The sequence below is a fragment of the Falco cherrug genome, chromosome 3, assembly GCF_023634085.1.
Source record: "Falco cherrug isolate bFalChe1 chromosome 3, bFalChe1.pri, whole genome shotgun sequence".
Taxonomy (NCBI): domain Eukaryota; kingdom Metazoa; phylum Chordata; class Aves; order Falconiformes; family Falconidae; genus Falco; species Falco cherrug.
The window spans coordinates 84,091,871-84,117,435 of NC_073699.1; the positions used below are offsets into that span (position 1 = coordinate 84,091,871).

The window sequence follows — 25,565 nt, forward strand, 5'->3', positions numbered from 1 at the left end:
TATCCAAAAAGAGTTAATTAAATGGCTTCCAAACTTCCCCCAGTGGAGCTGGGCCCCACCAACCAGCACAGAGGTGGACACCTTCCAGGTGCTCCTCGCTGTCAGGGAACTGCCCTACCTACTCAGAACTAGCAAATTTACCCTGAGAAACCTACCTGCTACTAATCACTGCTATCCTCAGGGAGCTCAGCATTGGCAGGGCTTGCAAGGTTTGACTACAAGCTGAGCCAAGATTAGCTAGATCCGACACTGTGCCTTGAGGAAATAACCTGCTTCCCGAATAGGCTGTGCTTTAGATATTCAGTAGAAACAAAATACAGGTTCATATTAAAAGCAGAACACCAATTATTTTCAGTCATAGCTAGTAAATGAAATTAAATGAACTAGTATCAAATTTTTATGCTTATGTAACTTTGCTGTATTAACCGCATAGAGACACCAATGGGCTGGTATTACAGATCCTTTAAACAATGATTAATTCGACTGAGCTCCAGCTGGAAACTACCAGCAACTGAGAAAACACTAACATTTAGCAAGATGATTGCTAATATTTCTTATTCTCTAGCTCCAGTCATCATTCAGCTTAAGCCTTTGGTTTCTAGGAAACATATTGCAACTCCCACCCATAGCTCCTTAACAGATGTTACTTCTTAGATCAACCAGGATTTCACAGCAAATCTTGGCTAAAGCTTAGGAAAACTGAGGATCCAACCCTGCTCCTTCCAAAGGGAATTAAAATTGGGGTGGTCTTAGCAAGTTCTGCTGAATCTATTCGTTTTGTTCATTTGTAAATGCCACCCCCACCCCCTCCTTGGGTAAATATGAAAACACATGCTGGGTCTCTTTAGCTCTTTCTAATTGACAGGAAATGTTTCCTCAGTGATCTCTTCAACTTAATCTTTACCTTGAATGTCTTCTTCTCACGTACCTTGTCAACAGTAAAGCATAAATACAGTACATCACCTGATGTCTTTTGACTAGGTTAATTGCACTTCTACACCTCACAAGAGCTAGCCTGTTCACAGTCCTGCCACGGCCCCAGTAAAGCATCCAAATCAAAAGTACATTATTTGGCATAATAAATATGGGGTTGGATTTATTAGTCTGCCAGCCCTGCCAAGAACTCAGCAATTCCAGAAACGAGTTTGCTTACATTATTACCTAAATACTGTATTAAGACTGATGTAAAGCAGCCAGTTTTTGAAGCTGCAACCACTCTGTTTTGGGGACCAATGCAAGGCTTGGGGGCAGTAATGCTGAAAGTGCAAATTGCTATCAGTCTGTTTCCAAAAATTCAAAAGATGCTGTCAGTAAAAAGCAATACCCAATCCCTTTTAGCACCTTGTTTCCCTCAGTGCCCACATTTCCTCCACAGACCACCTGTTGTGACCCTGGGCATGGACCAGGTTAGTGTTGGAGTGGTTCTGGCTTAGGTCACACCACCAAACTCGTTCCCCTATGGGCTTTTTGGAGGTTTCCGCTCCTCTCCCACCTGTGAAGAAGGGCAGATTGCTTGAGGGAGGTTTCCTTGTGCTCTGAATACTTCCTTTGGTGGCTCTGATGGAAGTTCTGTGAAAGAGAGATCCAGCATCCACTGAAACATCTATGCATCTCATAAAATGAGCTTTTGCAAGCCATTCAACAGAGAAAGAAAATAAGCGAGACTGCTCTTATGTTTAACAGCTACGACTGCTGGCGCTGCCAGGTAATGGCACGCTGCTCCATCCTTTCACGTGCTCCCAGCACAAACCTATGGGCAAGGAGCCAAATGGCTGCAGAAAAACCTATCTGATGTGTAACCGAGAATTTACAAAACCCTTGAATCACTGAAGCCACTTAAGTTGCCAGTTTCTATGAACGCACCAGGAAGGTGCATAAGCAGCATAAATGCCCTACCAATGTAAATGCCTTAGTTAAGTCTCAGATTCTTGTCTGGTGGATTTTTACAGGCAGATAAACTAAGGAAGAGAGGAATACCCTTAGAATTTCAAAAGTGAGTGCATAGGTATCAGATGGGTAAAAATAAAACTTAAACAGGCTTCTTGTTAATCTAAACAGTGTAAGCAACCAAAATGATTTTTTTTTTTTTTTTTAATTAGGGAAACCAATGCTTTTGTTCTGGCTAGATTTAATTTTTAAGAATACCGGCAATAACTTTCAGTGTCTTGTGATTTTTTTCCTAAGGTTAAATTACTGAATGTGAGAAAGACACAAAACAAACACACAACTGAATCTTCATGCTAATTTTACTATTGCACATGAATCTCATTAAATCTAATCTCAGAATTGTTTATAAATTGAATGGTTTACAAACCTTAATGAGGTGAACTGGGGTCGCCTGATGCTATAGTCATTCCAAAAATCTATTCCTTCAAGGGAAGCTTTGTCTACACAGGGAGACAGTAGGGTCTGCTCTGGATATTTTAATTTGCTGCCTTGTTAATTCCCAGCAATAAATTTTGATGAGATACTGATGATGATAATGACTAATAATTCTGGGCTATTTGCTTTAAGGTGATAATGTTTATTTCTTTGCTTTTATTACAAAGTTTATAAATACCAGTATTTAACTTCAATGATGCTAACAGGTATCTCTTCTATGTGAAAGGCTTGAGGCTGTCCTCTTAAAAATACCATGAAAATGACTCTTTTTGATAACTTGAAAGCATTTGCAGACTTCGTCTATGGCCTTTCTTCACATTATTTTATTTTGATTTACACACTGAAGCACAAGTGATAAGAAACCCTGTTTGTCACATACAAGCTGGATCACTGAAAGAACTGAGAAACCAGGCATGATCTGTTTCAAATCTATAACTGTGCCCAAGCAGACCAGCCTTGGCGGGAGCTGCTATGCTGACAAGGTAAATGGCTGCAGCAGCATCTTAAGGAACCATGTAACGGTTTATGTCCAATTAGCTGTACCTTTCTGTGGTAGCTTATTGTCAATCTGCCCGGAGATTAAATGGTTTGAACTAGGTCTCAACAGCAGCTGTAGAAGTGAAATATTCAATGGGAAACACAGTGTCTGGTCTGTATTAGCCTGACACCTTGCTTTGAAAGCTCAAGCAATACAGCACTATCCTTTGAGAGAAAGGATGAAAGCATCAGGCTCAAGCAAGAGAAAAAAATTTTCATCTCTGAGGTCAACACAGAACCACTACAGCAGGACTGAATAGATTCATTTCTCCTCCATTAATAAGCTGATAAGGTAAACTCTGAACATAAGGGGAGCAAGAATGAATTCTTTGAATCAAACTTCTTTTCCTGTATTGAAATAACTGTTCTTTCCCTCTAGTTAGACCTGGGGTTTTTCAGGGTTGGGGTTTTGGGTTTTTGGTAGTTGGGTTTTTTTTCTATTCAAATTTTCTGGTGCCTGCATCTTTGCTAACATATTTCATTTTTTTTTTAAACCAATGTGGTAAGTAAAGTAAATATTTATTCTTGTGAAATTATTTTATAAGACAGGAACAAAGCAAGCATATTTGATTAACCAGTTCTTACAGATGAGCTAAATCTTCACCCCCAAAAAATTTTGTTCCCCTGCAGTTAGAATTAGGTTTTTTATTTTTCTGCTATTTAAAGTTGCTAAAGCCAAAAGTCTTTCTGAGCTTTCACGATGAGTTCTGGCTGAGAACAATGCAAATTCTCCCTGCCAGCTGCAGGGTCTCAAACAAAAATTAAGTTCTTCCAAAATACAAGTGCTGCTCTAAGAAATAACATTCTGTGGAGCAGATCGTTGGCCATGCTAACAGAGCAGAAAACAAAAAGTTAACTGAATGTAGCCCTTAAACTCTGTGAATGCAAATACTTAAGAAATGGATAGGCAGTAAGAGCAAAAAGTTAATCCTACAGAGCTGTAATGCTGCAGGTAAAGCCAGCTTGGAAGGATTTGATTTGGGAACAGACACATACAGCAGCACTGGAATAAGAGTAAGGGCCTTTCTTTATACAAAGAAATTACAGGAGACAGGCAGCATGATCATGGCTGGTAATATACATTAGCTATGATCTCAGAGGTATCTGGAGGCGAGAGAATAGTTTAATCTCCTTTCTTCCCAGTTTAGCTTCTTGGCAATCAATCAGGGAGCTATTTATTGCTAATTCTGATTGCAGATATCCTCCGGGTAGGCACTGGGCTAACGCCAGTGGTTAAGGATCAGCAAGGGGCCACTGGGCTTTGTGTCACCTGTGACATGTGGTCCACAGGTTGTTTCTTCAAGGACTGCAAATGCCTACTACTTGGGCCCCTTTACTCACAGTCACGTTTTACTTTTTATTCATACCTTCTTTTGATGGGAGAAGCATGTACCATGCTCTGCCTCACATGCAGAAATACCAGATCGTTTCTGTCCCATCAGACAGACGGGGACTCGGCCCCAGGACGTTCATCTGCTGGAGCATGTCATATGTACAGGGTTTGCTTCAAAGTGCTGTTGAAGAAACTAAATATCTCGTTTTGTTGTCCGAAGGGCTTTCCCCTGCTGTTTCCATGCCAGAGAACAGTGCTAATCCATGGTATTTGAAAGGGAAAAGAGATTTTAGAGGAACTGTGACAAAGCAGGAACTCAATTTATGCATACATTATTCCTCCCAACCTAATCCCTAAATGCCTTCCATAAAAAGTATGTCCCTGACACGGCTGCAGTCAGTAAACTGTCAGGCCTACGTTATGTGTTACGTGATTTAATGAGTTACTTCCTTTAAAGCTCTCCTTTGAAGCACAGAAATGCCGTATGATCATTTTCCGTAGTTTCAATATTTGTTTCAAAAGACGAACTCTACACAGGCGAGCTGTATTCCTGATAAGTTTCGCACCCACCGCCCTGGTCGCGGCTTTCGGGACCCCGCGGTTCGTGCCCTTGGAGCGGAGGCAGCCCCTGTCCGGCCGCCCCTGCCCCCGCAGCGGGCCAGCGCCTCACGGGAGCGCGTCCACCGCCGGGGCGCGGAGCACGGGCTGGGCCGGGGGTGCCCCGGCTCTCGGGGTGCCCACCCGCCGGCTGCAGCGGGGTTGCGCGGCGCGCAAGGAGCAGCAGCGGCAGCTGCCCGCTACCCGCCCCCCCAGCCCGCTCCTACACCGCGCCCCTGATGTCAGCGCGCTAAGCCCGAGCCCCGATCTCCGCAAAGAGATGCTGAGCGGATTACGAGCCAGGAGTTCGCCAACTGCCTCCGCTCCCCAGACCTGCCCTGCCTGCCGGCAGCCTCTCCCCGCTTACCGCCGCCGCTCGGCCGCTCAGCGGGCCCGGCCCGGCCCCCGGGGCACCCCCGCGGCAGCATGCCCCGGCCCGGGGGCGGCCGGCCGCCGGGCTGCTGCGGGGCGACCCGCGGGCGGCGCCTGACACTTGCGTGAGGGGCGGCGGGGGGACCCTTTGCCCGCCGCGGGGCTGCGCGGGGAAGAGCCGCGGGGCAGCGGGGGGCTGCCGGGTGCGCCGGCCGCCGTGAGTGCCCCCCCGGGCGGTGCCCCGCGGCCGGCAGGCGAGGCCGGCTCGGCGGAGCCGCTGGCCGCGGGGCCGGGCACCCCTCGGGGCGGGGGGGAGCCCCCGCGCCCCGGGGCCGCCATGGTGCTGCTGTCGGGGGCCGGGGAGCAGCTGGCCGGGGAGCAGGTCTGCCCGGCGCCGGCGGCGGAGGTGCCCGGCGCAGAGAGCAGCCCCGAGCAGGGGGCGGCGGGGGCTACCGCCGAGGGGTTGGACGAGGAGGAGGAGGAGGATGAAGACTGCGAGGAGTACGAGGACTTTTCCGACCTGCCCGACACCTGCAGCATCGCCTCGGACGACTCCTTCTACCCGCCGGGGGGGCTGGAGGACGAGGAGGACCGCTGGTCCCTGGAGCAGGGGGAGCACGACAGCCCCGAGGCGCTCAGCCTCTTCCGAGCCTGCTGCACCAACAACGCCGTCGTGCTCAAGGCGCTCATCCGCCAAGGCCCCGAGGAAGAGGAGGTGCGGGAGACTGACTGCAACCGCCGGGTGAGCGCCCCCCCGCCCCGGGACCGCGGGCATCACCCCCGCCGCGGAGGGGAGAGCACCCTGCCCCCCCGGGGGGCAGAGCGGGGGCAGGAGGGGGCGGGGATCGGGTGAGACCGCCTTCGTTTGGGGCGCGGGTGCCGGTCTGCCGCGCCGTGGGACGGGACCCCAGGCAGCGGCGAGCGCCTGGAGCTTCGCCCTGCTGGACGCCGCCTTCCGCCTCTGGCGCGGGAAGGGGCCGGTGTGTGGGAGCAGGGAAAGGCCGAGATTCCCGTTTTCCCGCCGTCAGTTTTGAGTTGGGTCTTGTCTTCCTGCAGTCTATTGGGGAGAGCGAGCGGCATCGCTAGTAGCGGTTGTGCGCAGCCGGGCTGAGCCGTCCTCTGCTCTCTGCTGGGGGGGGGGCAACCCCTGCAGGAGTCACACACTTTTCACCCTGAGAATTTCAGCAACTGATCAAAATTTGTGGGTTTGGGGTTCCCACCCCCCTCCTTTTTTTTTTTTTTTTTTTTGTTTGGTTGGGTTTTGTCTTTAGTTCCTCAAAAAATGTGAGTTTGCTCCGGGGTCCTAGAATGCCAAGAAGGGCTGGGGTATTCCTGTGCTAAAATGAGACCTTTCGGAGATCTTCTGCTATTTGTTTTGTTTCTAGTGAACTATTTTGGTTTTTTTTTTTGTCAGTGCAAGATTTGCGGTTCAGCTTTGCCTGTTACTTAGCTTATTTCAGGGACAGAAGGGTTCATCAAATCAGAAGGTGAAAACTTAGGAAAGATTTCCTGGGTAATGTGTAACTGCGACGTCTGAGCACCAATGTTGCAGGTTAGCAACAGCAACTCCTCCCACTACTATTACTACAATTTATATTAAAACTAAGAAACTTTTACTTGTAGTTTGCATAAACGATCTCCAAACATTTTTCTGCAACTAGTCTGTTGTCACTGAAATCAGGAATAAAGAAACCTCCTTAACGCCAATGTAGCATCAAGAAGCAGGCATTCCTTCTTGCAGCGCTGGATGCACGGGGGATTGTTCCACCCAACGTGCATGCTGTATGTTTCATTCATGTCGGATTATACAGACCACACATATGTTTATGCATTACATTTCTGGGGATAATCCTACATATTCATTCAATAGGTGGTACTATGTTAATTAAGCATCATACGTGCTCCTTACAGGTATTTTAGAGTCTTCTAGGGGGTCTCAAACAACAGTCGACCCTATAGTTACAGCTGACCGAACAGTGAACCTCACTTGGCTTCCCATATATGGACTGTCCATAGCTGTTTCATTAGTTTCCTATAGAACAGTCACCTCAGCTACCATACTGTCTCCTCAGTGACCACAAGTTTTAGACCACGCTTTCCCTCTTGGCATGACATTATAGAACTAAGGCTGGTCAGCAATCTCTCCGTGGTGATTATATTGAAACAATAATACATGGTAACACCGTGACAGGAATGTTTTGAAAGAAAGCCTGCATTGTTTTGGTTGGGGAAGTGACTTGCATGTTGTGGCAACATAAGTGGTCTTCGCATTGAAAATTATACAATAATTTGGGTTTGGTGCTGTTTGGAGAGGGGCTTTTCTTGTGTCTTAGATGTATGTGCTTGTAGGTATTTTCCTACAAATACCTTTACTTCGCCTTCAAAGGACTGTTTTTAACACAGATTTTTAGGGATCTGATTTACTGTAAATTTCTGCAAAAGATACAAATACAAAAAGTTGTATTAACACATCTGAGGGGGCAGCAACCTATGGCACAGGGGTGGGAACGAGTAGCATAGGGTAGAAATATTTTAAATCAACTTCTCTGCCGAGGCCAATATAGGGTGCAGTTATACTCTTTAGACGGTAATATGTCAGATCCAAATGCACATTACCGGAGATTTTGAAGGTCCTGCAGATACATTTATCCTGTATATGAGGTTTAGACCTCAGCTGGAGCCCAAAACTAGCCTCGACACTGTGTGGACACTCGCCTCTGCTGAGGCCCATTGACTCCGTGTCTCTCGAGTGTGTGATGGTAGGGGAGGTTTGGCCCCACCATATGTGTGGCATAAAAGAGTGGGTGCCCCGCAGCTGTCCCTTCTGAAAGGGTGGCCTCCCCACCCAGCAGAGGGTATGCCCTGGCTGTGAAGCTGCAGGCATCCCCCGTCTCAGGGCTGGGGTTCTGCAGAGGTGGGTCAAGGGGTGTAAAAAAGTTTGGTGTAGGCATCACCCCTCATCCCACAGTAGCTCCTTCTGCAGAGGTGATCAGATCAGCGTTGTGAAAACAGTGAATTCACCTGGCTGGACAGCCCTCCATTCACCATCTCACTTCCCGAAAAGCAAGTTAGTCTTCTTTATCTCTTTAGCTTCCCAGAAAAGAAACAAAATTGTAGCTTGAATACAAACTGAAAGTTCCTCTTACTTGTTCATACTTCTAAATAGCTATTTTTTTTCCCCTGTACTTAGGAAATAGTCATTTGACCTGAAATTAAACTTTGACATCAAGTTCTGTTTTCTGCATTTTTTATGAAAACAAAGTAAAAGAACTTCTGGAATTCAGCATCTTGTGGAAGCCTCATGATGTGGGAGACAAGTTCAGTTTCTCTCTCTGCTTCGCCCACAGAAGTGCCCTGATCACAGCGGTATAGGGCAGGACTGTCTGTCTTTTTTGAGACAGGTGTGAATGGGGTGGGAGAAACCTTTTTGCTGGGGGATGCTGAAACTTCAGGTGTGACTGCAGTCCTGATGCCCCCATAGGAGACATCAGGGCAAATTTGCATTATTTTGCCAAGGAAAAGGAACTTCACCTGACAAAAGGGAAGTTTTGCTCAGGTCTTTTATTGCCCTTTCTGTGGATTTTTTGTAGCTCTTGAATTACGTCTTACAAAGTCATGGGGTGTCACCCATAAACAAAACTTAATCTTACTGCCAAAAAGTAACTGAACAAATTACATACACAATTTGTGCTAGTGAGATTTTTTCCAGCATCCTCTTTTAGTGGGATAATGTTTGTTTACAATGCTATCTTGCATGCATTTCTTGGAAAGCTTTTTGTTTGTTTGTTTGTTTCTTTTCTGTGAGGTAGGAGAGAGAAGGAAGAGTAACTTGCTTTCTGAGAAGTGGGACAGTGAAGGGAGGGCTGTCCAGCTGAGTATATTAACTATTTTCACAATCCTGATCTGATAACCTCCGTTAAGTATGTACAGTACAGTGTCATTTTCACAATTTGAAAAGTATTTTTTTTCAAAATAGACAAAGCATGTGACAGGTTATGGTAGTGAAACAATACCATATATTGATTCTGAAAGTTATTAAACCTAACTCGCAAAACATAGCATGAAGAAGAAACTTCCTAATGGTTAAATCCTTTAAATGAACTTGGGTGCAAACAGCTGGAGTTTTGCCATTGCTTTGTTCTAAAATTTTTACCTAGTCCTTAAAGTGTAAATGTATAAATTTATGATTCAGAAAAAATCCTTTCTGAAAATGCTAAGATCCAGAGGTAACCTTACTTATTTTCCTCCATCCTTTTTATTGAAACACATAAATTCTCTCTTTTGAGTCAATTTGCCAAGGCTGGATAGTGGCTTTTCGTGGGGTTTCTGCAGAAGCATATATTTCTCATGCTCTCTTTGTGAGCTGCAAAACCTCCCGCCAGGCCCAGGCTTTTATTAAATTCACTTTCTTGCAGTAAACCAGACTCCATAACATCCGATTTATTAGTGACCACATGTAGCCTGAAGATCGGTACCTTCCCTGTCTTGTTTTCATTACTGTTGAGACAACAACAGTTTATATATCATCATCTGCATAGCATCCCCAAAGGGTTGATCCCCGCATCTTCCTTTGCACTGCTGTCTGTGTACCTAGTCCCAAAAGTCTGGCTTGTTACTGCATTTCCTCTCCTTGCCAAACCTAATACTGAAATATTTGGAAGAGAACGATGACAGCATATAATATATTAATTGTAGATCATGCAGGGCAGCCTCTCATTCATTAATGTTAATGTATTTACCTGCCTTATGGTGGCAGCAAAGACGGATTTGCAAACAGAGATCTGAAAAAATAGTATCATGGCTCCCGTGAAATCTCCTGACCTGACAGAGACCAGAGCGTCATCTGGATAATGATGCTGCTTTTCACCATGTGATGGGAGGAATGGTTTTGCCTCCTTACTAGGCACATTTCCAGAATGTCAGAGATTTGCATCTCTTAAGTTTAACTTCACTTAATATTAAATTTTGCCTGGTGACCAGGTTTATATATACTCAGAAAGACAGAGTTCCAAAATCTGGTGTTACCTAGCTGCAGAATGCAAGCAAATTTAGAAATTTGCCATGACAATAGAGAAAGCAATAAGGAATGGGGGTGGGGTGGGTGGGTTGGGGGTGGTGGTGGTGGAGAGAGAGAAGGCAAAGAACGTTCTCTTTCCAGATTGAAATAATCACTGCAGCTCATCTTCAGAAAGGTTTTGTGTAAACCATCCCTGTGGTATAGTCTATATTAGTAGGTATCCTGTAACTCCATATTTTAGAGTTGATATATGTGCGATAATATTCTGTTGTCTTTTTCAACTTTTCATTTTTTATGTCATTGTTCAATGAGTCTTTCACCTGGTCCCATAGATAACTAGGAACCAATTTGCTGTTAAACAGTTTATTGTTGTAGGCAATACAGGCCTGGAGGGCAATGTTGGCCTGGAAGTTGCTGTTACTGAATAAACACAAAGAAGGTAGTGATGCTCTGGATAGAAATCTACTTGAAAAGCTTGTGAGAACATAGGGTTGTGCCAACCAGGGAAGTAAGCCCAGAGAAGTAGGAGCAGGAGAGAAGTTCCCAGCAGGAGGTTCACATGGTGTCGTACATAAACAAGGAAGGTGGTTTCTCTGCTCTCCTCCCCTCAGCAGAGAGGAGTGGGTTTCTCCAGAGGATGAGTCAGGTGTCCATGTAATGCTCATGCTCTAATTGCTGTCCCTTCCTCCTCTGCCAAAAAGCCTCCCGCTGCTGACTTTTGAGAGAGTTTGCAGAGACTGGTCACATGCAACTTATCATTTGGGCTCAACTCATACCTCCTGAAGTGGACAACATGTGTTGGAGAGCATCACGAAGTGACCCCCTGAATCAGGTGGAGATGCTTCTCTGAGTGCAGCTGGGGTTTGTGTGTTGCTGGCTGTAACAGCACGTCTCAGAATGGCATCGCTCACCCAGTCTCCTTGTTGGACCCATGACAATGTCTGAGGCATCAGACATGTCACACCGGTCTCCCTGCCCTGTGCGGCAGTGCTTCTCATCGAGGCAAAGTAGCCCACCGGCACCGTACCACCACAGCGAGGCTGCTTCAGGCAAGGCAGCTAGTTTAGGAAGCATTACCCTTCAGAGTTTTTCGCAGAGAGATGCACAGTGAATCCTCCATGGAGCTGACACCTGAATTTGTCTTTGCCAAAGGGCTGTGCTCCTAAAATTGTGACTAGCTGAGAAGGACAGGGAGCCAGTGGTTCAGAATCCCACTTCCCGAGTGAGGGAGCATTGTGCTGGATAATGCTTTTCTAAAAAGTCATGTATCACAAAAAGTGCCAGAGCCTGTGTGACACTCCATTAACCTGTTTTTATTATTTTTGTTATCTTCACAAGGATAACTTGTAAAAATAAAAAATGAGGAGCACAGCATTTTGTGGCGAGGGATAAAGATCTCCCTGTCACATATTGCTTTTCAGTTGTCACGGCACATAGCATAAGTCATCCCATGTCAGAAAAAGAATTTGAAAAATGTCATCTGCTACAGTGCTGAGAACATTTTTTGTGTTTTCATAGGCAGTTTCAGTTCGCTCATATTCTCTCATACAAGGTATTCTCATGAGAAAGATTGTATTGAAACTCAACATCCTGACACTAAACCATGAAAGAAGATTTTTTAGGGTGGAAATAGTTTTTAGAAGACCCTAATGGCAAAAGTAATCTAATTTAAATCTTTCAAAAAAGTACAGAAACAGCCAAATGCACTAAAAAAAAGTCCCTGGAAATATGTATGTGTTTAAAAAGGAAGTGAACGAGCAAGGCAAGGCGAGGAATAGTAGATGTCAAAATACAGAAGCTGCTCAAAACAAACCGGGAACCCTTCAAATACTGCAATTACGACTCAAGGGAAGCCAGCAGAGAGGAGCAGATAGAGCATGGAAAATACGAAGTCAGTTGGCTAAGAGGGAATTCAGTGAGCTAAGCAGAGCGTGGACCAGATTGATGCAGATGGGCACTTGGAGGCGTTGTCAGCAGAGCGTGGGCAGGTTAGCTGCCTGCCTGCCCTTGTCTGCATTCATCTGAAGTGTTAGGTGATAAATGCCTTTGTAAATCTGGCACAAGAATATATCTTTTAAAATAACTTAACTGAAGAAGTATATGCACGGAACATGCTTCATATGGAATAAAGAACAATTAATAAGGAGCATAAGGGTGCTTAGGCACAAAGAATAGCAATGCAGGTGTGCAACAGACCACTGGAAATGCGTGACCAGACCTGCTGCATCCTCCATACAGCTGACGGCGAGTGAGACAGAATTTGTACTTAGTGTCAAAAGCAGCATTGGCTAACAGATACAACTCTTACTGAAATTGTTAGATACAGATTTGAAGACACAGATTTCTCATCAACATGAGAAAGGTTAAATACAAGTTAAATCTAGTTTCAAGTGATGCAGCTTTTAGAGAAACCAGATGAAGAGTAGTTTCCTTGACGAATTTTGACAAATTGCTTAATGCAAAGTGTATGGAACCGGAGGGATGTGTTTAGCCTGATGGTAGCCCAGAAGTAAAGGTCAAAGCAATCTTTTGTTCTAACTTAAGCAGTGTTTCACTTTAGTGTCTTAAATCAAGTATGTGCAGTTGCAGAGCTCCTCAGAGATGCAGGAATAATCCTGGTTACCCAGATGAGCGCAGGTTGACTCCAGATGTAATAAAATATAGCTGCATTTAAAATCTAATGATAGTCTAACAAGACTGGTTGTCTGGACATCTGTCATCAATAATTATGACAGATCTATAATGGTGTCTTTAATAGAACATGTCTGTAACACAGTTAAGAAGTGTGACCTCAGGATGCCTTACTGCATTTTTCCAGGAGAATCTCTGAGGTTTATTTTACAGTCCACAATGTGACACTGCTAATTCCTTCATCCTATTAGGAAATGAAAATTTATATTCTTGTGGAGGAATTCCTTAAGAAGGAATATTGGCACTAATTTTCTCCCTTAAAGCTTCCTAAGATCCTTTCCCTGAAATTTTTTTGAGGCATAAAATGCTCTCCAAAGTTCAAGATTTATATAAAATTGGTTTTCTTGAAGCTTGGTATTTTAGAAGAGTTATTTGGAAGTAATCATAAGTATTGTAAATAGGCAACTTCCAACAAGAGTTCCTTTTGATGCTGAAGCTGCAAAAAAGAGTAGGTCTAAAAGAACGTAAGAGGGAGAAAGGAGCTTTAAAAAAAGAAGGGCAATTATCTTTAATAAAGTCAGGTTTAAATCCTGCAACAAAGGAGGTGGAAAAAGGCAGTGATGTTGCTCTCCACCTCACTTATGGTGGAGCTGAAGACTTCCATGCAGAAGACTTAGGTTTTTAGCTGCTGCCTGATAGAGGATAAGAAAAATCTAGAAGCATCCTGTGACATCCAACTTACTTTTCCTTTTATTCTGTCTATCCCAGCAATCTTGTAGCTTCTTATAGCAGGAAATGAACTATTTTTAATAATTTATTCCTGATTCTGCTTTGCCTCCCTACTGTTGCTCTAAATGTTAAGTGTTGCAGTTCTGGCTTTTCAGCTCCATAAAATGGTGTCTTGCACTGAGCATTGGTGGCATCAAAGGTGCCTTAAAACTGGACCTCTCCAAAAAGATCTGGGAATTCTCCTTACTGTAAGGGGCTGCTGGAGTAACCACTGGTTGACGTTGCTGGGTGGCTTCAGGGTGGCCTTAGAGAAGTGGGTTGTTTTCAGCTTGCTTCCGTGTGGCTTGGTGGTTACAGAGGAGTGCTCCAACTGTCCTAGCTTTGGACAGAGAGTCTTCAGAGGCAAGGCCGAGTGTGCTACTTCTTTCCAGAATATAATCACATCTGTGACAGAGTTTGCATGGCGTGAAACCTGTCAGAAGTGTTCAGTACTTCTTCCCAGAGGGGAAGAAGGCAGGGACTTCTGCACTTGGGTTTCAGTTGTATTTACAGTTCATCCCTAAGCAAAAACCACTTGCAAAACTTGGAGCTCAGAAACTATTTTGTCTGTGAATAAGTTTTAAAGGGGTGATTTTAGAGACTTCATGTCAGGGATGTGGGCAGCATAGCTGTTGCAAATTCAGAACCAGAAGTTAAGAAGTAAAGGGCATCTTCCATTAGTACGACACCACTGCGCAGATGTTCACAATCCCCAAAGCCTTCAGTTGCTGTTCTTGCTGCTTTAGATTTTCCATGCTTTATCTGTATTCATTAGCAGATGTTGTCTCTTTAAAAAAAATATATGATAAGAGCAAAACTAAAATAAGCTGTAGCTCTGTGGTGTTTTGTGGTGATATTCAGGCATTCGTTTTTGAGCCATTCAATCAGTTTCAGTTTGCATCAACATATGTAAAGAATGTGTGACTATATGGAGAACGCCTGCATTGTTTTGATCCCAGCAACTCTGCTGATACCTGACATGCCATTGTTTTGATCCCAACAACTCTGCTGATACCTGACATACCAACGCACATGCTAGTGGAAGTGATTAATATCTCTGGGCACTGTTTTCTTCTACCTTCCCTTCCTCAAGGTCTAAGATTTCTAACATACAGAAAAAAAAAATAGTTCCCAGTACACTTCTCCGTGAGTCTAAGGTAGCACCAGTGCTTGGCCTGAGGGGTGTTTCAAACCTTTGGCTAAGAAGTGCTCCTTGAATTAGGATACTACTCTGTGTAGAAATCACTTTTCAGGCCTCATGCCTGACCTGAAACAAAGTGCATGACAATAGTGTTTCTCAGGAAGAAAATGGAAGTTGAAACTGATAGCACCACTAAGAAGCATCTGGTTGCCCTGAAAAATGGGGCCCTGTTGAGTTCCAGTAGCCTGGATGAGCTACCAGGCTTCACGTACTCTGGGGAAGGAGGTGGGCCCCAAAGCCCCCAAATTCTTCAGCTCCAGGATAAGTACCAGAAAGGCATCGTCTGTACCTCATCTATCAAGGCTGTAGGTCTCGAGGCAGAGTCCCTGAGAAAAAAAAATAAAAATGTGCCCATCCCAGGGACTGGGCTCAGAACTATCTGCTAAGAACCACAACGAGAGCAGTGGATTCAGGTGCCAGCTGCAAGGGACAGCAGGTCCCCAGTGTTGCATCTTTCAGCATCATCAAGAGCTTAACTCTGGGTTCCCTTCACGTCCTTTGGTCCTGCTTGTTCTGGAAGTGGTGATGTGGGCTGTGGCTCATGCAGGACCACAGCCAGCGCTGCCAGATGGAAAGGTCTCTCATCAGGTAGTCCCTTTTCAGAGGTGAGACTTGCTTGTTTTTCACTCAGTCTGGCTTGCCACTGACTTTTGTGGGGCATTTCAAAAAGGGGTTTGAAATATGTATTAATGTTCACTTTTGCATGTGGCAGAGGAATCGCTTGTCATCGTATTCATTTTAGTCACACAGTCTTGTCTGTGTGCTTGGGAATAGCGTAAACTATGAAAATAAATACTAACAAGTGTTGAACCTGGAGTACAAGTAATCAAAATATCTGTTTTGATCTATCCAGACATTTCAGCAGGTAATGTTACATTCAAAATTTGTTCTACTGCTCAAGAAGAGGTAGACTGAAAGATAAAAAACCTCAAAGCCCTGTTATACATTTTGGTAATGATTATTGTGTAACAGAGACCAAAAAAATTTGATGATTTATTGTAATGCTTTTATGTGTTGGTATTAGTTAGTCTTCACAGAGGAGAATGATAGTGAGATGAGTAGTGACTCTTGTATGACTTCACAGGTGTTGGTTGCTTGATGCCACATAAGCTTAATGTGCATCAGGTTTGTTTTAAATTACTTTTCATTCAAGCACTTTTTTCTTCCTCTAAAGAAAAATGATACGTGATCATCAACTAAAAATCACTGTTAATTTTGAAATAAAGATTGATTTGGAAAGTATCAGCAGCCTTTTACTTGTAGAGAATCCCACTAGATGAGCGTGGGCTGTGCATGCATTGCTGGAGGAAACCGTCTCTGGTGTGAGAGCACGTGTGCAGCTCAGCTCGTGTCCACCCTACTCAGAGTCAGCCTCTCTGAAGTGGACCAATGATGTCCGCACCTCTAGCACTTGGCCTGGGTTTTCCTGAATCCCAAGTGGTTTTCTAAATTCGTCATTTTTTTTAGGCTTTTCAATCCAAAGTGCCCAAACTAGCATGATTCATTGTCTTGCAGTTTTGGAAATCATTAACTATGCTGATACTAAAATTGGTATAGTACCTATTTGCTCATGCTGTATACCTATTTCAGATATGACAAGATAGCTTTCAAGTAGGATAACATAGATAATATGATGCTCCAGTTTTTCCCAAATGGGTGTTTTTGTCATTAATTTTGGTACCTCTTCCAGTTCTTATACTTTGATTATGCAAGTTGTACCGTTCTGGGTAGTTATTGAGCAATTCATATAAACAGTATATTGCCTGGTAACAATTCTTCTGCATATTCTTCCTATATTGTCTGTCATTGCACTATGGAATTAGGTTTCACTTTGGTAACTGAGGTAGAGTTGCACAAAGGCCACTTACTAAAAATTGCTGGTAGATTTTTTAAATAGGAAAGAAAATCTCTGGAGGATGTGAAAGCAATGAAGAACTCCCACAGGCTTTATTGGAGACAGGTCACCTTCAATGCTTTCATAAATAAAGTTTCTCTTAGAAGGTTACCCTTTTAAATTATTTAAAATGTTATGCCACATAGGTTTGAATTTACCTATTTCTAAGGGTTCTTTCTTTAAAAACAAAACCAGAAACGCTCCAGCATGGGCTAAATATAATCCTGTAGCATACCCAGTGTGTCACAATAAGAAATTGTTAAGTATAGGAACAGGGTGGTTGTCACAGAGCCTGTGGTTGCACATCTGGCAGTGAATTAGCAACTCAGATTGTATCCACTGTGGGAAAAACCCACAATGTGGAAATAGTTCCCATTTTTCCATTCTATTGTTTTCTATTATGTCTATTAAATTCCACAAGGAGCAATTTGAAAGCAAGCTGATGCAAAAGGGGAATGACTCACAGTCAGGCTTTTGTTGCTTCACAAGTTTTGGGTGTGTAATGTTTTGAGCCTGATCCTGTAATATCCTCTCATGTATGCAGGGGTGGGTTTTTTTGGTCTTTTGCCCCTTTGCCCCTTGATACGTGAGGCTGCGTCTTTGGGACAGCCTGTGTGCAGGCAGAGCAGCTGCTGCTGCTGAGGGATGAGGCATGCTGCCAGCAGCCACCACAGCGCAGAACCTGGCTCTCGGGGGGGTTCTGAAGTTTTGTTTCTGTTCCTACTAGATGGGGGGACTTACACGTAAGCCATTGTTATTAGTTTTCTGAAGCGGAAAATTGGCAGATAACTGAACATATTCAGTCCGTTCATAGGAGCAGACATAGGAGCAGACTTTCAGGGGGTATCTGGTTTTTTGGTTTTTTGTTTTGTTTTGTTTTGTTTTGTTTTGTTTGGATTTTTTTTACAAAACCTAGGTATCTTGCTGTTTGTAGCTCACCAGAACAAGGCTTGGCACACCTGTTTACCATGTGATTGGGAAACACAGGAAGGGTAGCCAGGCATCCATAAAAGTGTCCGTAAGTGTCGATGAAAGGAAAGGGAAGACTTTCTTTGGATGGCAGTAGGGTACTTCTGTGTGTCTGGAAGTATCACATGAGTTTGATAATGGTTTCAAGAGAAAGCAGAGTCAAAGCTCAGGTCCACAAAGGAGTTAATTTAAAATACTTTCTACAGGGAAAGATTTTCTGTGAAGAGTATGAAACAGCAATAGCTTATTAGAGAGTGTAGAATAATAAGTATTGGCTGGTTTTGGAAAATGAAATACGACACATATTAATGAAACCTTAGCGTTTAGACTCACAGCGCCCTTCTGAGCTCATAAGAAATACCAAATGATAGAAGAGATTTCTGGTTACGATGAGACAAGCTGTATCGCACAGTAAATGCCTAGATGCACGGACCAACGGCAGCTGGAGGAAACCTACAACGGGGAAGCAACAGGTTATTTTCCCTGCTGTGCTCAAGCATTTCATCACCTCTGTGTTAGGTGAGTCCTGTCTGCACGGGAGACTGGGCAGTGTAGCCGTGTCAGAGATACTGCTTTGTGGCACTGCTTCAGCAGAGCTCCCCGTGCGGAAACACCAGTGTGGAATAAAACCCACGTCATTCCTGAGGGCAACCCGGCCTGTGGTTTGAGGGGGAGTGAAACCCTTGGTCATTTCATGGGTGACAGCGAAAGAAAACAATTTCAAGGTCCCTGGGAATGAACTGAAAGCATCTTCCTCGTACCCCAGGGGCAGGAAATCAGTGCCATCCCGTGGGCAGAGGCTGTCCCACAGGCTGCAAGCGGCACCAGCCAAGGGGACAGAGTCCACGGCATGCTGCATCCTATGGCACTGAACCTTCCTTCCCACCTATTTATCGTGTATGGACAGGAAGCTGCTGTTGGTTGTGCTTTGTTTTACTGCTCTGCTGCTGTATGGTCCATGGGCACTTCCCAGCCTGGAAAATTCTTCCTCTTGTGAGGGTGCAAAAGGGATGCCCATGCATGAAGATACTGATAAGAAGAACTGTCTGTGGAACAGGAACCTGAACTGAGTACTAGGTACATGATAATCTTGTTAGTACCTTACTTGATTTAAAATATCATGTGTGCAGTTTACTCAAGTCAGATGTCTTGGTGCATTTACAATGCTTATTTCCGTACAAGTTCCCATGAAATGTATTGGATCCATTGCATATATGAGGAAAATTCCTTGCAAAAGCAATGTAATTAAATGAGATAGGTGACAGCTCACCAAATTGCACTTGTTGCAATAAATATAGCCTGAAAAAAGCTGCCTGAAGACTTTGCAAAAGTTGCTTTTGAATTTTAAATATATAATTGGATATCGCAGTCCTTTCCCACCATACTTTACCTCCCAATCATCCTGTTAGTGATACAATGTGAATCAAACATTAAAATATTTAATACTCAAATGAGACATTTTAGAAGCAGTAAGCAATATTGGTGTCCTAGAACAAAAAGAAAGAAAAAGAAAGAGACAGGGTGAATAAATGTCAGCCTTCCTCTTAAAATTTATCACCAAAATTGTTTACTTCAAGGCACAAGATTGTGAAATGTCTTTCACTTAATATTGTAATTTTTTTCTTTCTGTGGGTATTTTTAGCTTGACCTAGTTTACGCTCATTACAGTCAGAGCAGCTGATTTATGAGCAGAGGCTCCATTCACAGATGGGTGTGGGTAAAGCTGAGGTATTTTGGTGTACAGCTATGGGATTGTTACTGTGCATTTCCCAGATCACAAACGTACCTACCGCAAACTGATCATCCTTTAAAAATCTGAGTTTAAATAAGAAAAAAAACCAACCAAAAAACCTGAAGGTTTCTAATAAGGTGATTCTGTTCCCCAGTGCTTCTGTCTCAGGTCTAACACTCTCTGCTGTCATTAAAACTATGAAACCCTCTAGCTGTCAGGTGTCAGCAAAAAATACTGTGCTCTTTCTTTGGAGACTTGGTACCTGATGCTAGATCAGTAGGAACTTCTACCCTCCTGTGGTACATCTACGAATCAGTGACCCCGTTAGATATAGACAGTAACTGTGTGGCAGAAAGGATTCTTATCACCAACCAAATGGCATAGATGCATGTGATCCATGTGATAAACATTGCAGAGAGGAAGTTCTCCTTCGGTGTGAGTGCCGGGGAAGAGTGAGTTCACCGCAGGCTGTGGCCGTTCAGGAGCGGGAGCATGGTACCCGGGCACCTTGCTTACCCCCCCTGCTCCCAGCTCAGGTCCCGGCTGTGGTGTCTGCAGGAGCAGGGAGTAACGCGCTACACCTGCTCCTAAGGCCACATTCATGGATATTAAATAGTTATGTGAAAAGTTCACTTTGCCTAGCTTTTATGCACATTTTATTGAAGCACATCTTCCCAGCAGAGTGAAACGAGGGCTGCTGGCTTCACGCTGGACTGCTTACAGGGAAAACCAGACATTGTGCTCAAAGACTTCAGCATCTAGCTCTCTATACTGCCATTATTAATTGGGCAAGTTGGGTGTGCAGAAAAGTCTAGTTCACAATTCTGCAGTTGATACCCTTTGTAAGCTAGCCTACTGTCATTCATCTGCCAATCTGCAGAGTTTAAAAATGTAGGTCAGACATACCCATGGAATTAAATTCGTGTTTTGAGAATTTAAAAATGCTGAGGATAAATTCATTGTTTTGAGAATTAAAAAAATAAATCAGTACTAGTGTTTCTGTAAAGCAAAATAGTAATTGCAATTGCAGTTGGTGAGTTTAATGTGTATATTGGCCCTTCTTTTCTGTTTACTCCTTGCTATCCACAAACACGTTCCTCTGGAGAGGAGGTTTTTAAAATAGTGCTTAGGTACCCAATTCAGACTTTGAATACTTGTCTAAAAATACCAGATTTTCCACTTCCGCATGTAATTTCTATTTCTAGTGCAGTGATTGCATCAGTTCTGATTTATCACTAAATTATTAGTGTGTGTCTTAAAGGAAATAAGAATTAGAGCAAAGTCTATACAATTTGGCAGCTTATCAGTCACAGGGGAAAGGGCAACCGAGGATTGTTCATATGATACAAAACCTAACAAAAACATTTAAATATTGTCACCATTATTTTCACAAACTTGCTTCTCTTCCTTCCCACAGCCATCTCCTGTTGTTTCCTTTCAGATTCTAAGGTCTTCAGGGAATGTACCTGGAAAGACTTTACCTCATTATTGGTGCTACTGCAATCAGTAATAGCATTCCAAAATACATGATTTTGAAGTCTACCTGTATTGGCTGAACTTCTAAGGTTATTGCTACAAAGCAGTATCAGTTGGCATGGTCATGTAATTTGCAACAATTCTACTGGGCAAATGTCCAATATGAGATTTACAAATGTTTAGGGGAGGAAGACGGTTTTTGGCTGTAGGGTTTTGATACTAATGTGAGTATCATTTAATGGCAACAAGCCTTCATTTTGGATATTTCTTATTGTTTGTTTCTTTCCAGAGGTGGATTGAAGGAAGTGGACTCTGAAGGTAACACAAAACATCCTGCCCGTAATTTTCAGGTTGAGATACAGTGACCAGACCTTCTGCTCTTAAAAATGTTGGTGTATTACTAAGTAGTATTCTCTCATTTTGTGTCAGAGATAGTAAACCAATTCCAAATACTTAGCAAAGCATTTGAAAATTATCTGTGTCAGGGGAAAAAACTATTACTGCTTCCAGGTGTCTGAAAACAGAGAGAAAAACATAGGTTTTACCATTCTTCCACTGCTACTCTCTGAAGTTTTTATCTAATCGAGATACAGAGTTCTTAGAAAATCTGGGATAAGAAACAGCAACATTCAGTTAGTAATTGTAGACCTTCTAAATACATTAGATTCAACTCCTCATGGCAAAGAAAGGAAAAGAAAAAACCCCCAAAACCTGGTATCTTCTGAGATCAGGAGAAAGATGCTTTGCCTGATGAACTGTTTAAGTGGAAGGTGACCATACTTGTTCATTTTTTTTGGTTTCCATTTCATTTAACTTCCGTAAAATTGTGCCTTTCTCATTGGTGTGAGTGAAGGAAGATCTTAGCAAACCTTCCTGGTTTTACTACGCTGCAGCTTTTCTGCACAGACCTAAGTCACCTTAATTCCTATTGAATTAAAATAAAAGCCAGTGGAAACTGACACCTTCACAGTCTATCTCCAGATGAAGGTGTTTCGAAAAAGTGATGAAAATTTTAGTAGAAGCAATAGGGTAAACAGAAATTCCTTAGAAAATTCATTAGATAGTCTCTGAAAAGATTTTAAATCTCTCCTAGTTTGCTTGAGTTTTTGTCTTTAAGCAAATATTTAGGCCAGAGATACCTGGTGCAGAAAGGCACATGCTGATGAGGTTCTTCATGCCACAAACAATTTCATATGAAGGAAGGAAGACATACAGAAAGTAAAATGCTATTAAAGCAGTAATTCTCAAATCTGGTTGTAAAAGCTATTTTCCTTGTACATGAACTTAAAAAAGAAAAGGAAATTATAAGTAGTTAGTCAGTCTTCCAATAGAGGCAAGACCTTGATATTTCCTCCGTGTGCTTTCTAATATCCAGCTCGTATCCAGCAGGATAAGTTAGCAAAACTTTTTTTTTGTTTGGGGGGTGGAGCGGGGGGATAGACCCCTAACTCAAAAATAGAAAGGATCATAATCTGAAAAAGAGTCATCATTGAAATCATTAAGATACACATCTCCTTCAGTTTACTGCTCCTTTATGAGTCATTCATTGCCTTTGTGTAGCTGATGCGATTTCATCTGACCTGTACGCCCCTCCTGGGGCATAGAAGGGGTTTTTTCGCTGTTGTTTGGTAGAGTTGGGCACACTCTGGTGGGCTTCTGTAGCAAGTGGAAAGTTCTCTGTAAAATAAAGGGCTCGGAGGTTTTGAAGTCTACATTGTTAGAGTATCACTTCTTACCTTTTCAGAACTGAAAGTATTAGTTGTACATTTCTTGGCAAAAGAATGAGGTGGAAGACTCAGTCCTAGGAAGCGAGACATTCAGCACTGAGTGATATAATACACATTAGAGGGATTAATAAAAAACAAGAAAAGAAGTATGGACCTCAGTGCCTTTGCTTCTGGAGATTACGACTGAAGGAACAGCACCTGCGTGATGTGGTGGTAAAGAAGGACAGGATTTGGTGTTCCCGAGTCCTGTGTCCATCCTCAGGGCAACAGGAGGGCAAGCTTTGGCAACAGGTTGTGCTGCTGGTGTGCCTCAGCTCAGCTCCGTGGGTTGGTTGCATGAAAGTGCTAGTCGAATAATTGCTATGATGTTTGGCCAGCACTGAATGCGATAGGATATAGTCATCATTCAAAGGTCCCTTAGGTTTTCAGATACTGCTCTCATTAGTGAGCCTCCGTCAACAAAAATGCCATCCTGCAGTCAAGCAATGTCTTGGCGTGCCCAAAGACTCTTGTAATTCAGCTGCTGTGGGGCACAGAGATGTGTCAAGTGAACTGCAAACAACTCTGAAAAGGCTCCATCAGATGGATTTGATACACACTGTTTTTTTTGTAGCATGCTTTTTTTCAGCAAAAGGTGTTCTTTTGTTAAACTGTGTTTTAAATGTCGACTATTTCTGTCACAGGTGTAGGTCCTTAAACTGAAAAGTAAATTGCTTACATGAATTCCTGGAGTCCTCACTCAGGAGAAGCTGTTTTGCACTTTGCTCAAATATTCTCCAATTTTATAAAGTAGAGAACAACAGTTTCTGGATTGTTTGACTGAAACTGTTCTATAAAAGTGGATATGTCGTATTAATGAGTTACTAGTTTTTTACAAAGGCAGGTTATGTCTATTAATTCTAGACATTTGAATATAAATGTGAAATTATTCCTCCCTCTTTTTTTTTTTCCAGATATTTAATTCTATCATGTTTGCTTCAAATTCAACAGTACAGTAATGTTCAATCCCTCCCTATGTTTCTTTGTTATTTAGATGAGTGGGGTGTATTTGTTAGAAGATGAGATTCTTAGATCCAAACACAGAGGCAGAAGGTGCCTTCCTGCCTTTACTGGGTGGAACTAGATACTCAGCTGAGATAAACAGAGTGGTCACAGGCTCCGTAGAAGAGGAAAGACTGCACTAATGGCAGATAGAGCCTTACCCAGCTCTTGCCACTAGGCAATGATATGCTGTACAATTGTGTGCTGCATTTGCTTATTAAACTCAAGTTGCAGTACTGTAGTTGACTTGAGACAGATAAGATGGTGATGCTACTATCACTTGGATATTCCAAATGCAATTTTCACCTTTGCTGAACTGGCTGCTCATGCACTGATACCTGTTACAGCTGAAGTGGATGATGAATCCTTATTTAGCCAACTGAGATAATAAAAGAGAAATTTGAAATGGGAATGCACGCTTTTTTTTAAAAAAAAAGCTGCTTTGGAACCGCATCCTTAAGGATTTTTAAAGTTAAATCTACAAAACCCCATGATCTACCAGAGGGAAAGAAGGTCCTTCTGAACAAATTATTCCATGTCACAGTGTATATTTTCTCAAACAAAACCCCAGGTTGAGCCTCTTGCAGATTACTATCATTGTGGATGGACCCATTCCCTAAATACAGCACTAAATTAATGTGAGGCTACTTACTAGGACTTGCAAGCCAGTAGCAGGAGCGTTCTTGATTTAGCCAAGTGCTAGCCTCTGATCTTTCAAAAATATAATTCTGCCCTTTTTAAAAACAGATGAGCTTTTCACAGAGGGGTGCTAAACTTTCAGGAAGAAACCATTCCTAATGGGAATCTGAGGAAACTCTGGATTTCCTCTCCAGTGGCTGTATGCAGCCTATGAGTTACTTTATTCCTAAAATAGGACTATAGTTCGATGGCTTTTATAGTAGGAGTTAGTTCTTCTCTCTAACCAGCTGTGAACATTATGGAGCCATCCGTGTAGATGTAAGTCACAAGAGTGCAACCCTCTTTGCCCTTGACCAAAGCACATTTATATAAACCCCAGAAAAGTCTTACTGAAACATAATCCACATGTTCTGCTGTAATTTAAAACGTGATCATAGTCATCAGTGTTATAAAAGATGAAAAATTTGGGCATAAAATTTATATTCTTTAGTATTAGCATGGCTAATTCACTATGCATTACTTGAAAATTGCATACTTTGTTTGAAAGCAGTGTTTTCACCCAGAACTGAAAATCTCCAGAATTCAGAGACTGTGAATTTATCAAGGCTGTGTTTAAAAAATTACAGTTATTAATGCCTCTTCTCTTTTTTTTTTTTGTGGAGACCTACTTTTCAGTGCAGTTTGTGGAGCACGAGTAAAAAGCAGCGCATGGGTGGGAAAGAGTGAAAGACTTCTTATGAGAAGTCAGGAACTGTAGCATATTCCTCCAAGTCTCACAAGCCTGAATCCAAGGAATAATATAAAAATCCAGGTTTTGGCCTCCAGCATGGTCATCTTTATTTTCCACAGCAGCTGCACTGCATGGAGCTGTGGGATTACAGGATTGCAACCCTTTAGGATCAGGAGAGTTGACACTAATCCATACATACCAAAATCCACTTTAGGTCTCTGAGTGAAAAACAGACACCTCCCGTCTATTCACCACAGATGCGTCTATTGCTCAGAAAGTTTTTTTAAGTTTTTTCTAAGGAAAAGCAGGAGACTTTTTTCATATTTATCCACAAAGAAATCTTTTGCCTTGTTAGAGCTGGGGAAAAAACAGGAGGGGGCATAACTGAGCTGAAAACCAGTCTAGGTGAAATCAGATGCGTATCCTAGATAAAGGAAGCTCTTTCCTTGTGGAAAGCGTAATGATACGGGCTTTTAAGAACTTTGAGATCTGAAGAACCATTGTCACTTGCACTAGTTG

At 42.9% G+C, this 25,565-nt stretch overlaps 1 protein-coding gene across 1 annotated transcript in view; it reads left to right on the top strand.

Annotated features, from left to right (window-relative positions):
* The first annotated feature begins 5,117 nt into the window (after positions 1 to 5,117).
* Positions 5,118 to 25,565, top strand: part of ANKRD33B (ankyrin repeat domain 33B) — a 46,573-nt gene continuing 26,125 nt past the window's right edge. The window contains exon 1 of the mRNA XM_055706197.1: positions 5,118 to 5,963. Coding sequence (XP_055562172.1) covers positions 5,559 to 5,963 — 405 coding nt within the window. The 5' untranslated portion in view covers positions 5,118 to 5,558. The remainder of the gene's footprint in view (positions 5,964 to 25,565) is intronic.